Consider the following 14,718-nt stretch of genomic DNA (forward strand, 5'->3'; position numbering starts at 1 on the left):
ATTTGAGGCAGTTGTGGTTAATGGTGTGTTTAGGGTTAATTTAGGGGATGCTGTGGTTGATGGGGTCTTTAGGGTTAATTTAGGGGATGCTGTGGTTAAGGGGGTGTTAAGGGTTAATTTAGGGGCAGTTATGGTTAATGGGGAGTTTAGGGTTAATTTAGGGGAATCTAAATTCCTGGGGGAAGTGACATATCTGGGGGTATAAGGCATATACAGTATATAAGGCATATGTGGGGAGGGCAGTGTGGCATGTCTGGGGAGGACGGAGTGGTGTATCAGGGTGTATAAGGCATATCTGGGGGTAGAGTGGCATATCTGGGGGTAGAGAAGTGGCATGTCTGGGAGGCAGGGTGGCATGTCTGGGGAGGATGGAGTGGGGTATCAGGGGATATAAGGCGTATCAGGCACAGTGGCAGATGTGGGAGGCAGCGTGGAGTGGCAGATGTGGGAGGCAGCGTGGCAGATGTGGGAGGCAGCGTGGCGTGGCAGATGTGGGAGGCAGCGTGGCATATGTGGGAGGCATTGTGGAGTGGCAGATGTGGGAGGCAGCATGGCGTGGCATATGTGGGGAGGGCAGGGTGGCATGTCTGGGGAGGATGGAGTGGTGTTTCAGGGGGTATAAGGCGTATCAGGCACAGTGGCATGTGGGGGGTAGAGTGGAGTGGCAGATGTGGGAGGCAGCGTGGAGTGGCAGATGTGGGAGGCAGCGTGGAGTGGCAGATGTGGGAGGCAGCGTGGAGTGCTGTGGTAGGCAGCGTGGCATATGTGGGGAGGCAGCGTAGCAAGCCTGGGCTCAAATGTGCATATATTGGGGGGCTGGTTGGGAAATAAAGACAAGAAATGTTTTATCAAAGTTTTTTTTTTATTCTGCTGTTTGTATTTAACATCATTTGTTTAGTAAATTATTTTAAATAAATGAAAAATTTACATTCATTTTTTTTATCCGATTAATCGATTAATCGAAAAAATAATCGGCCAACTAATCGATTATTAAAATAATCGTTAGTTGCAGCCCTAGATGAGTTGCTTCGTTTTGGACCAACAGACACAATCCATGACTTTTAACTGGAATATTAAATGTTATTAGTGGGCTTTTTCATATAAGAACAGTTTATATGTTGAGGCAAAACGTCTCACTGCTAAGAAATCCTTCCAGCTGCACGGAAGTTACCGCAGACTTGGAGAGGACCGCAACAGGAAGAACTTCAGTAGCTGAAATCTCAGGATTTAAGGAACAAAACCCCATGGGTGTCAATATGTTTGTAAAAAGGGGAACAACGAGGAGTGCAATTGATTTACTCAAAAATGTTTATACTACAGAACAAACTCCAGTTACCAAGTATTTTTCCCAGGCAGACTTGGCAAGATATCTAAAGAGGATCTTGCACATGAAGAGTTGGGAGATAATATGTGCCTCCACCAAATTCCCAGGAACCCTACTACCAGCCCATGTAGGAAGATCGAGGAACATCTCCGGTAGCAGCATGTACTGTCTCATTATTGTATCAAACTGAACAGCACTAGATGTTGATTACTTTGTCACGACTACACTGTTCTACCAGAGCCGCAATTTAACAAAACGTGATGCCGTAACAAAACACATCCATTAAATGCAGAAATAAGTTTTTCTTACATAAAACCACACACATAGATAATATGCTGCAGATAGGTTTAAGAATCAGGATGAGGGATAATCTGGAAAGCGAACCGAGGTAGTTATGCATCTGCTGAAGCGATATGACTAGTTATAATCTAGGAGTTTTAGAATATCCAAATTTATTCCTAAAAAACTGGAAGATCAGACATATTGGTGTACCACAGAATAAAATATTGGCGCTATTAAAAATCATTATTATTATAGACAAAGGATAGACATATGGGAAAATAGGAAGACGTCTAAGAGGGGATCTGATCACATCGTACAAATACATACAAGGTCAGTATAAACAGCTCTCTAGTGATCGATTCACCAAGAGGTCTCTACAAAAGACATGGGTTCATCAGCAGAGACTTGAGGAAAGGAGATTTCACCATCAGCATAGGAAAGGGTTCTTCACAGTAAGAACAATAAGAATATCGAACTCTCTGCCTAAGGATGTTGTAGCATCTAACTCTGGATATTTTTAAGAAAGGTCTGGATGCTTTGCTGGTTAAGCATAACATAAAGTGCTACAACTGCTAAAAGGACAGTCGTATTAGAAAGTTGACCCAGTGAGTAATCTGATTGCTGCTATGGAATCAAGAAGGATTTTTTCCCCTGTTGGGGCAATTGTTTTTTTGCCTTCTTTTGGATCGACTTTAGAACTAGGTATGTGTGAAAGGTTGAACTTGATGGACTGAAGTCTTTTTTTCAACCTCCTATACTATAACCTTTCACTATCCTGTTTCGAAACCTCCCCTAGATGAATAATTCAAAGTGACAAAAGAGGCAGCATCTGCCCATTCATGAAAGTGGTGCGACAGACCTAACCACCATGATAATACTTATCAAACACCAATAATAAAAGGAAGTGTTACAAATGCTTCATCACAAGATAAAATGGGTTATTTAGATTTCCCTTATGTTGAATATTTTTTTTTTAAAAAATCTTTTTTTAAAGCATATCCACATAGATTTAAATGTGCAATTAGTCAACGTAAATAATAGAACTTTACGACCCAGTACACTTGACTTTGTTTACATATTATGTGATACAGGCTGAGAGCCAGAGTTGGACAAAAGGCACACTGTCACTTGTTATCCAATACAGACCGAGCCCTGGATCTGTACGAGAAAAAAAAGCACAGAAGAAAAGGCGCATTGAATCACACGGTCCATGGCTACAAGCTTCAGTCCCACTTCGAAACACAAATGGGAGCGGCCTACTGGAAACATCTACGTTCATTTAATACAAGAGCTTCAAGACGGACTGCGGAAAACTCGTTCTAGCCAAGGAGAAGGCAACGTTCTAAAATACAACTCAGAAAATGACACAAAGTGATACAATCATTAAATTAATTTGAAAGTTTGGTGTAAAAATGTATTTTTTGTAGTATACAAATTCATGCCTCCTACTGAGACGTACAGCTGTATTTAAATATACAGAAGTGAGGTGTTCAATGATAGCTACCTCTGAATGGATGTAAAGACAACTAACCAGAGAGTTGTGGTTTCAGCTTGGTTGGCCCTGCATAATGCAGTTAAATCAGTAAGATTGCTTCAAAGTCTCCTCACAAATTCAGTTATGCATTATACAGGGCCAGCTCGGCCATTCATGCTGGAGAATGTTAGCAGTGCTGGCCCTTCATAATTAATAGTGAAACGGCAGGGGGGTGAAGCCACAATTCAACAGCACACCATCCAGTCATCTGCTATGTGCAAGTTGGCCAGTTGACTCTGCATACATTCATTGAATCGGACCAATCCCAGGAACCAGGGAAATTGGATCATATAATCTATATGGCTTCTATCAGTATTTTATGCTGAACTCCCTAGAAGCTTCATAGATTTGTCCAGCTGAACCTCAGTTATTAGCGCAAATAATACAGCACAGACCAAAATGCTCATTAATTATCTTAAGGTTTGTACAAGTAACATGTCACCATTATAACAGCATATAGTAGCCACGCATTGTACAAAGTTTTAATGTTTTAATAAAAACATAGTTCTAAAAATATCCTTAATTGAATATACAATTATATAATAAAGCACATTTATAATTATGTGTAAAACAAAGTAATTATTCCCGTCCATATCCCCTCCAGCTCGGCTCACACTCCGGTGAAATCATATACTTTCTATGAGCAGCGTACACTGCAGAAATTAGCCCCTCTAGTGGATGTCTTACAGTTTAGGTCTCCATGGTGTATTTTTCCATTTACAGACCTAATTTTTGAAAACATACAAACCTAAGGCTGTGGCTTTATACGTCATGACACTAGAACCAGGAAACATTGGCATCATTTTCCAAACTGCTTGTGTGGTCCAAATCAGACATCTCCGTCCCAGACAAAGACAGTCATATTCAGACGTGATGTACCACAGTCTACATTATGATTCATCTTAAGTGTTATACCATTTTCATGTAAACTATATGGACAAAAGTATTTGGACACCTGACAATTACACCAAAAGGGACTTTCATGACATGGCATTCTAAATACATAGACATTAATATGTAGTTGGTCCCCCTTTGCATCTTCCACTCTTCTGGGAAGGCTTTCCACAAGATTTGAGTGTTTCTGTGGAAATCTTTTGCCCATTAATCCAGAAGAGCACTTGTGAGGTCAGGCACTGATGTTGGATAAGAATACCCGACTCAAAATCTCTGTTCCAGTTCATCCAGAAGGTGCTCAATGGAGTTGAGATCAGGGCTCTATGCAGTCAAGTTCTTCCACACCAAACTCATCCAATCAAGGCACAGTCATGCTGGAATAGAAAAGGGTCTTCTCCAAACTGTTCACACAAAGTTGGAAACATAGCATTGTCCAAAATGTTTTGGTATGCTGAAGCATAAAGATTTCACTTCACTGGAGGTAAGGGGCCCAACCCCTGAAAAACAGCCCCAGACCATCATCCCTCCTCCACCAAGCTATACAGTTGCCACAATGCAGTCAGGCATATAAAGTTCTCCTGGCATCTGCCAAACCCAGACTCGCCCATCAGACTGCCAAACAGTGAAACATGATCCCTTATTCCACAGAACATGTTTCTGCTGCTCCAGAGTCCGGTGGCAGCGTGCTTTACATCACTCGATCCGACGCTTGGCATTGTACTTGGTGATGTGAAACTCATTCCATGAAGCCGAATAGTTTTTGTGCCGATATTAATGCCAGTGGAAGTTTGGAACTCTTCAGCTATGGAATCAGCAGTGTTTTGGCGACTTTTACGCACCATGCGCCTGAGCACTTGGTGACTCCGCTGACTTATTGCGAAATGTGGCATCCTATCATAGTATCACACTTGAATTTACCTTGACAGACCAAAAAAAACTTGCCCATCACTGTAGCCAAGTAATGAATCGGTCTACATGTTAGAATACAATAACAAACAGATAAAGTCACTGTCAAGGGTACATCCAAAGCCTGCTTACTCAAAGCACTCGGCTTTTATGAAATATGTAAATAATGATATTTTAATGAACACACAAAATCTGAAGATAGATAAGTCTGTTTACAAGACTTAAGGTTTAAATTAAATTGCTTCATCAATACATGTGGACATTATCTACAGTCCATCTAAATATCTGTTGGCAGTGCAAGAAATGCCAAAAACAAGGAGGATGGTATAAAATGCCTTGTGTTAACTCTTTAGTGCCAACCAGCTGTGAGACATACTGCATGGAACCGCCCATAGATTGAAGAAGCATCTTTAGTAATTGCGACAGCAGATAAACAATGTCATGGTTCTGAGTCAAATGGGGAAACCATCCTTTTCTAGACTAAGGCTCGGCTGCTGAATGGCACTTAATATATGTTTCGATTTTTTTTTTTTTTTTTTTTTAAAGTCTGAAAAATTTAAAGATTATTAAAAACAACCTATGTAATATTCAATTAAAAATTTGGGTCTTGTTCTCTTAAAAGGAAAATCCCACTGAGAAAATATTTTCTCTACTTGAGCATAAAGTATAGCGCTGTATACAGTAATGTAGATTAGCAGTGATAAGTACACAGTTTACCTTTAGTTCTAATACATTTCCTAGAAATCCGTACATCCAGAGTATAGATACTTGCGCAGATAACCGCGTGACTTTCCTTTCTCAAACATCACACTTAGCTGAATCTTTATAGCAACGCTAATGAAGTCCGTTCCAACGGACTTAGTCAAAATGCCTAGCTGGGTGATTAAGACTAAGCTATTCTATTTACCACAGGCAGTATGATAAGGAGTCAAGATGTTAGAATAGTAGACAGGACTAAGACACCAGACCTAGGATACAAAGAGATAATATACAGCTGCCTTAAAACATTATGCAAAAGCTAGAATCTTTTTATAATGGATTGCAATGGAGTTTCAAAAACCTATTTTTAACATGATACAAACAAAATATTGGTGGGAAGTTTCCATTATTGTACCAACTCACACTCAGAACTGACTTGGCATCCAAACTACAGCGATCTTCATCAGGCAGCACAGGCACCAGAAAAAAAAAACAGTATATTACAAGAGTGACAATGTGCTACGTACACAAAGCCAGAACTTCAAAGAGAAACACACAAGCTTGGCTTGTATAGAATGATAATTCCGTAAAGCCACACAAAGCTTTATTCACCAACATTGCCTTTCAACACACAATTAAATCTATAGTTTCCAGTCTTGTACGGCTTTTTTTTTTTTTTTTTTTTTTACAAGCATTCACATGGTTTGTTCTTACGTATTTAACAAGGATCAGACTTGTTATTTAGATAAATTACCATTCATTTTTTAGAAGGTGTGCTGCAAGTAAGAAGAATAAAAAACATTTGGTATTGTTAGTGCTAAAAATATAAGGTTAGATATTGTTAACCTAGGTTCAGACATTCTAATGTCTAAATTACACAACCGCATGTTAAAGGTGGTAAGTATGGATTTTAGAAACCCTGAATGCCTTCAGATCATTTTTATGCTAGATTAGTGCCTTAGGTTTCCCCTAATCACCATCTTATTCAACATTGACCCAAACATGTAACTTTAAGTGCAAAGTTCTATTAAAATTGAAGTAGGCAGAACGTTCTACTTTATAGCATGGGAGTCAATGGGCAGATCCCTCTATTACAAGAGATGGAAGTTGAGACTTTGGGGTGGTTTCACTCCACCCCTCAGTCTATCGAAGCATTCTAAAGTATGCTCCCCGTGTATGCGCTGTGACAACCCCATCAACTAAAACACTGTTCGACTGGAATACTTGAGTCCCTAGTTGAGTGGCAGCCAATCGTATCTACGCAACTAGGAAAATGCATTCACATTTAACTCAATGTGAGCGCTAAATGTTAATGCACAAGGACAGGGGGTTCATTAGGTCCCCCTCGAAATCTGGTGTTTGCCGGTACCGGAGTGTATGGTTGAGCAGGAGATATGTTTGAATGCCTGGGAAACAGATCAAATATACGGAGATGATTCTCATGAATCCCTCTTATGTATTTCAACAATAAAAATGAATAATTAAAAGGTCACGCTGAGCCATGACATGTATTAAGGGGCATATGAAGCCAGAAAAGCACCTTTAACTTTCAGCGCCCAAGTTTCACTCCTCCTAAATACCATACAATTATTTATCAGCTCATCGGCTCTGAAGTTTCACCAAAGCCCTTCTCCCCATTTTAACCATAAATTTCATAGCAATTGGAACAATACGTTTCAGAGCGATTTGCAGGAGACACATCCTCGTTCATCCATCACACAAGGTGAATTACGGCTTGGCAGGCTTTTACATGTACCTGTGTAAACACTTTATGAGGGAAACCTCTTAAAAGCGGTTATTTTAATAGAAGAAAACGAATAGATTAAGTAATATTTTATTGGGCTATAAAATAGACATCTTTATCCTGCTTGATATCCGAAAGGATGTCACAGGGCGGTGAAATGAACCAAGTCCCCGCTGAAGACCTCTCTATACACAGTCACAGACCAAGAATAATAATTTCCTCCTACTTGCACACACCACTTAGTGGGTACATTAGTTAGAAAGTCTGGATTTTTTTTCATTTTTTCCCCATTTTAGAATTGCAAGCAGCCTTTCTGCAACAGACCTTTGTACAAATACTTTAAACTGTCTTTAAATAAAAGTACAATATTTTTGAAAAATCAGTTCTAGTGTTTGCATGATATAATGCTTTAGGCAGCTGCATGGCTGACAATGATGGCAGCCTTCATGTGTACAAATAAAGTAAGTTTACTGGAACAAAAGGAGATAAAATTAGTTTTTTGTCAGTGCCAACCCAAATCCCTGTATCTAGCACTATATTTTATGCTCAAGGAGAAAACTTTTTCCCTGCGCAACTTTAAAAACATTCTTAGTACAGAAACCAATCTGCCCGCTGGATAGTCTTGTAATTCAACCCTAGACAAGTCATTCCCAACCCAATTCTCAAGTGACACCGACGGCCCATGTTTATTGAACCTTCCTATATGAACAGAATGTGGCAATTACTGAATGAGGCTCTATGAAGGTGCCATAAAGACTGCTTTAGGAAGCACTGAACCAGACATACAGAAATGATACCATTATTCCGTTCTGTCTTAATGCACCAGGACCAGTTTGGGCTGCAGGAGAAGGAAATCTCTTCGTCCTTTTGAGGCTTAAATGACTCACAAGCATTATCTATACAGGGCTATAGCGGACAGGTTGCACTTGCTTTCCAGACTATCTAAGAAGCCAATATAGATGACACATGTATATAACAATGCACATTATTGGTCACACTTGCCAATTTCTTCTACATATTGTAACGGTCAACATTCTGAATTTTAGCACCTTCTTTGGGTATTTCCACTCTAATACGACACATTATGCACGTTGCCTCATTTCATTTAAAATACATTTTTAATTATAACTGGTCAAACTCGGTTGGTCAACCATCACACACACATTATACTGTATATTTTACATACAGCAGCCTAAGTAATGTGTAATATAAAACAAAAAAGGCCAAATAAAATAGTTAAGTTCGGAACTGCATCTACCAGCTAAAAGCGTGCGTGGTAAGAGAATACAATGTTCTTTTCAAATCACAAAGCTAATTTTATCTAAGATTCACAACAGTTGAAATAAGTGATTTATATTACTAGCAATATATCTGCTAATTTCACTTAAAAGGAATCACCGACGTAGCTCAACATCCTTAAATTCGTCAACTCTAACCACCTATAGTAGGTCATTTCTATACAGGGTAATCAAATGAAAGATTTGTATTAAAAAACACACTATTTTCCTCGAAGGTTTATAAAATCCACTGAACTATGAAATGTAGGATCTGGGAAATGACAGATCTCCATTTTTCGAGCCTCCTGCTTGTTACAGCATAATGTACAGCGGAAGATATGGATGACAGTCAGACATGTGAGGAGGCACGGAAATAAAGAGTGCTTCAAGTGAAATTCTCAATTTCCCCAAATCTATTTTTTGTACTTATAAGTATTTAAGTATACGTAAATGACCTCGGTGGCTCCTTTAAACTTCTGTATTGTCCACCTTGCTGATGTTTGGAGGGATTCTGCAGAACCCCCCTGTATGCATTTGTCTCTTTCCTCACCATCCATCTACTGGGTTGGAATACAGAAGATGTCTTGTGCTGTCGCTCCGGATCTGCAACTTCTCCAGAAGTTAAGAGTTTGTTTTTTTTTAATAAGGTTGAGGTCTTTGCATAAATCCTCTCCTTTTGTAAGTTACTCCCCACCTTAGAAATTGGTGTGTGTGTTGAGGAAAGACGAGTTGGGGAGAAGAAGAATTCATGCAAGGGTTTGTCCCATCTATTGAATCTGCTATATACATGTAATGTTAGTGTTACAAAACTTGTAAAGGTCAGGTAGGCTTTCCGTAAGGCTTTAGGAGGGCTAAGCAGTATTTTGGTCGTTGGTTCCTATGTTCAATTTTGATGCTGAAAGCTGCCTAAAGGTGTCAAGAACACTTATTTACAACAACGATTTGTGCCTCGTTACAAGATTAGTACAACTGTAAAGCTCAACATCAAAACAAGATTGGAATCACCAAGGAAACCCTGACATAAATATTCTCAGTAAGTAACTCAAAAAACTAGAATCCTATTATAATAAATGCATCAGTTGGTAGCAACGTACATATCAGCGTATATTCTTTTTCTAAATATAGAGGTTAAATGATGCACTTCTTCTCCGTCTTTAAATCAAACACACAGAACAATTTTGTCATGGCAACAATCCTTGTGCAAGAATTCCAATGTTATCATCATAACATTTTAGGGGAAACCTTAGAGAATTGAAGCTTGAATGTTGTCGCAAAGGCTTTCAGGTGAAGGCAATCCCAAGCTCCTAAACACTTGCCCTTCAACTCACCAACTAACAGAGAAGGGTCAGATGGTGAGGCTCAAGTTGAGCCAAGGTCAAGGTGCCTTCCTAAACCAAGCATGTTCCATTCTCACCCACTAAACATGAAAGTCCATATGGACAGCGCAAGGAAACGTAGTAAGCTCCGGCCCAGCTGGCACTCTTCCCCCCTCTTGACAAGCTTGGCTAAAACCAATGTTAGCCAAACGTGCTGGCCAAATAAAAGTTATCACCCTTGACTGAAGACTCCATCTGATTTTTGTCCAAAAAAAAAAAAAAAAAAAAAAAAAAAGGCAAACTTTTCAGAAAAATACCTACTCCCTAACAATCTATCTACAAAGAACCAAAATAAGGCATTAATAACCAAATGTTACTGTTACAAAATGTATCACAGGCCTTAATGTAGTTCACAAGCCATTCTAACCGGAAAGATTTACCAGCTTAATTAACTGGTATTCATGCCAGGGTACACCAGAAATTGGCACAGCTGGCTATCCCTAGAACTTGCTGAAAACATTTGTGTTAACAATATAAAGATTAGCACACAACGATACACATACCATAAGGAAGGACAGACAACGGCAGATATATATAACAAGCAAAACTATTACAAGATAGAAAAATGATGTTTTGGTTTATAAAACAAAGTAAATAATGATCCTCTTCAGGATGATATGCATCTAACAAATGCATATAATGCACTTATATTTCTTTAAACGGCAACAATTGAACTTCAAGCCGTAAAACTCTAGTAAAGTGAACTTGAAACGTAAATTTCATACCAATGGCCTTTTCAAAGACAGGTAAATGTAGCAATATATATAAAATATATAGTCAAATCTAATTGGCTAATAGCATGGGAAATATAGTTTCAAACGTAAAAAAATGTAAAGACGAAAAAAAAAAACTAAAAAACTAAAAACAAACCTTAATTGGCGCAGTAGAAAACTTGACCTTTCGAGCAGGTTCTGGGTCTTCCTCTTCTGAGAGCCCAGGTACTTCTTCATAATCACTACTGTAGTCATACTCCTCATCTTCAGTTGTCAACATTCCTTTCTCTTCCCGTGTAAAGTTTTCAGCATCTGTCTCTTTGTAATCATCAAAAGCTGCATTTTCAATCCCAAAAGCACTGGAAGAAAACTGACATACATTCTTGTTCTTATCAATCTGCTCATCAAATTCACCCTCATCTTCCTCTTCACTAACCAAGTCCTCTACTTCATTCTGAAGATTCATGCGAACGTCAGCACATACTGCATTAGCAACCTCTTTCGAAACGGTGCCATTTTGATGCTTTAATCCATCTTCCGTATTTTGGACGGAATCGAATTGCTCCAATGGCTTATGTTCGGTAGGTTTTATATCATCGAATACATCATCTTTTAAGTCCTGATCTTCTTCGCTTTCAGAAGATTCATTTTGTAACTCTACCAGCTCAGCCCTCACCATCTCCGCTTGTGCTTTGTCAGGCACAGAACTCTTGGAATCACCATCTGTCTTGTTGAGAAAGCTATTATTTTCATGAGACACTAAATCATGACCAAGTACAGTATTCGTTGGGTGTGACTCATCTAAGTTCTGTGTCTCTTCAGCCTTTTGGTCAAGGGTTGATATATGGTTGGTCCCATCATAATTATTAAGTTTCTTGGCTTGCACTTGGTGGTTTACTGCAGTTGGTGAACTAGGACTGCAAACATCTACTGAAACACAATGTGTCTTAGACAAATCTTTCTGCTCTTCGCCATCATTATCTGCCAGAAAATTTTCTAATCTCCTGGAAATTGGTCCTGCACTGAGAGAGGATGATGTGGAGGATGAACTTTTGTGACTAAAGCGATTGGTTTCATCAGATTCTCTACTCTTAAATCCTATAGATGTGGAAATGTTAGTCTTGCAAGAGGTATTAGTAGGACTTAGATCAGAGGAAGGACTTTCTACTTCAAAGGACCCATGCCTTCGTTCCAACCTGGATCCCTTTTCTTCCTTAGTAGGTGAAGATCTGTCAAAAGTGGGCTGGCGGTTGACGTTCCTTTCAAACAGTTTCCTGGTTTCTGAAAACTTCTCTGCCAAGGTTGCTTTGTCAATGTCACTTTCCTCGTTTATCTTGACAGGCTTCTCAGGAGATGGCTGATCTGGACTTGCATTAATGGCATTAATCTTTTGCACGCTTACATTAGAAACGTTTGTCACAGAGGAGGGAAAATCAGACTTAATATATTTGGTCTCCACCTGATTTTCACTGGGACACGAGCTCATCTGCATAAACATATTCCTGATATTATGAACACGGTTACCATATGAGGTACGTCCTCTAGTTTCACCCGGTGCTCCATTGGTATTTAGTTTTAAAGATTCAGGCTTCGGGGATATCTCTGGCTTAACGCCATCAAAGGAACATTTGATGGCATGAAAATCTGACTTGTATGCATTCCTGTGTGGAGAAGCACTTCTAAGTGTCCTCTCCCCTTTTCCTTCCATCTTCATCATTTTAGTGTCACAAATGAAAACCCCTTGAGAAAATTGGTTTGATGGCACTCCCGCTTTACATAGACAACAGGAATCATAAGAATTACTTCATGGTGTTTAAGGGAAGTCCCATGTAATGAATCACCAACACCACATTCAACAGACTTTCTAATTTCATTGCCACAAGACGACCATCTGGTGGGTGGAAGAAAAAAAGAGAAAAATCACAAAAGGAACAAAGTATTTCCATAGCTTCTTAGCCAACTACATTAAAGACCTCACATCGGCTTTTCTTTGAATTTTTTCCCCAGACGTTACAAAGCTTCTGTTTAGAGAATGATCTAAAAATGTTATTAAGTCAGTTTGGCACAATGTTCCATTCTCTACAGTATCACAGACCCTGCAGGAACTGCTTCCTAGAGATGCAAGTTCCTGTAGGGTCTTCCATCCTCATTGTGGTAAAGCTGTCAATCAGCACTCCCCTCATCCCATGGAGGTTCTGTAGCAGCGGAGGACAAAACTTAAGCACAGAAGTTGCCTTAAAAGAATCTTCTACTTAAAAGTAATTTGGACACTGGTAACATTTTCTCCTTGCACCCAAGGCTACAAACATAACATTTCTCAAACACTCTCTGAACGACAGCCATGTATTTAAAAACATGCTCTTTGCACCCAGGGATACCATATATTACATTCCAAGTTCCATTTGCCACTAACAGGTAGCCACACACTGCTCTATAGGGCATTAGACTGAGAAACAGCCAGACTGTGGGTCTTGAATGTGCCAGCTCAGTCTCCAAACAATAAAGGGAGCTGACTGGCCCTGCAGCAGATGGAGATACAGGAGAAAGGGCCAGGCTCCCCGCCTGTAATTGGGAATCCCGGTTCCCTCCCTGTAATTGGGAATCCCGGCTCCCACCCCGTCCCATGGCCTCACACACAAAGAGATCACAGGAGCTGCACAGCGTCTGCCCAACCTCGTGAGGAAGTTTGCGAAGTACCTGAACTTTCACTACCCACGGTGCGGTCTATTCGCAGGATCAAGTCCCTCCTCCGAGCCGCAGCACAGTCCACACGACACCAAAGGGGTGATTATTACAAATTACTGTTTATTATGCTACTCCTAGCCGCGTCGCCATCGCTTTTTCCCCTCCTTCTTCTTCTGACTCCCCCGGGATCCGTCTTCTGCTCCTTCTTCCTCTTCTCTCTTCCCAAATAACTCACTCGCGGGCTGGGCGCGCGCACGTGGGGCAGCCAATCGACAGGCCAGTTGCCGGGGCGCGCTCCCAACGAAAGACTTGGCGGACGTTCACGTGGGGCTCGCTTGTAGTCAGCGGCACTGGGGAATATGCTCGGCCCCGTGTGAAGTGCTCTGGCTTCCCAGGGCGCGCACTCCGCCTCAGTGGCTGGTTTAGCCCAACGGCTGCACGCGGGAGCGAGCACGTATCTTTCAATGTGTGTACACGTTACAGAAGTTACCAATTGCGTGCTGGCTGTGATGCAGACGCCTAATATATGAGTTGATCGGGGTTTTAACATTTTTAATTATGTGCAATGTAACCATTTCGTTAATCTCATTGTTCAAATCAATAATATGCATAGCGAATCTTTCATTAGGCCAGCTACTCGCTGTCCTGGCTTGAATATATAGTATATATATAAGTGTGAGTATATATAAGGAGATGTGATGTCATGCAATGCTCACTTGCTCTTGGAAAAAATTTGTCTTGAAGCAGCCAATCAGTGGCAAGACATGGTAGACATTTAACTGCCATCTGAGAGCAATAGTCAATGAAACCTGTTGGCTGGTAGAGTTTGTATAATATTATTAAAAATAGTTTTCTTTTAAATAAACATAGTTCGTTTTTTATGCTCAGACTAAAAGAAGACAGTAAACAAAATAAACACGTAGTATACACAAGAAATTTGTAGTTATATTGTTTTAATATATATTTTGTTATCTGCAGGTATGGAGTTCATATGTGTTACAGGGTTCACTAACCCAGAGCAGCACCCTCAGCACAGAGGGGTTCTTTCTTGTTCTTTTTCAGCGTTCTTTGTGCATCCTGATGGGTTATGACATCATAGTGCTCTGATTTAGGTGGTGCTGAAGATACTATGGAACTCTGCACAGGCCACTGCAGTATAACTAGATCTGTTTCATAGAGGTCTTTGACAGTTGTGGTGCACAAGAGGCCTATCACCCAATAGACGAACCATCTACTAGTAAAGCAGTTCATGGGCTGCCTCCTCTATGTCTTGTGGGCTAGACC

General features: G+C 40.1%; 1 protein-coding gene across 4 annotated transcripts in view; it reads right to left on the reverse strand.

The window, feature by feature from the left end:
* Positions 1-13,732, reverse strand: part of LOC128501130 (neurabin-1-like) — a 39,025-nt gene extending 25,293 nt beyond the window's left edge. Inside the window, exons 1-2 of one of the 4 annotated variants that reach the window (XM_053470492.1) lie at positions 13,447-13,732; positions 10,907-12,640 (exon numbers count right to left, since the gene is read on the reverse strand). In XM_053470492.1, the coding sequence (XP_053326467.1) occupies positions 10,907-12,466 (1,560 nt within the window). In that variant the 5' untranslated portion in view covers positions 12,467-12,640; positions 13,447-13,732. Of the gene's footprint in view, positions 1-10,906; positions 12,641-13,386; positions 13,412-13,446 lie in introns of those variants that run through there. The other 3 variants (XM_053470488.1, XM_053470491.1, XM_053470490.1) reach the window with 3 other exon arrangements.
* Positions 13,733-14,718: the final 986 nt, after the last annotated feature.

This window comes from Spea bombifrons, chromosome 7, assembly GCF_027358695.1.
Source record: "Spea bombifrons isolate aSpeBom1 chromosome 7, aSpeBom1.2.pri, whole genome shotgun sequence".
Taxonomy (NCBI): domain Eukaryota; kingdom Metazoa; phylum Chordata; class Amphibia; order Anura; family Pelobatidae; genus Spea; species Spea bombifrons.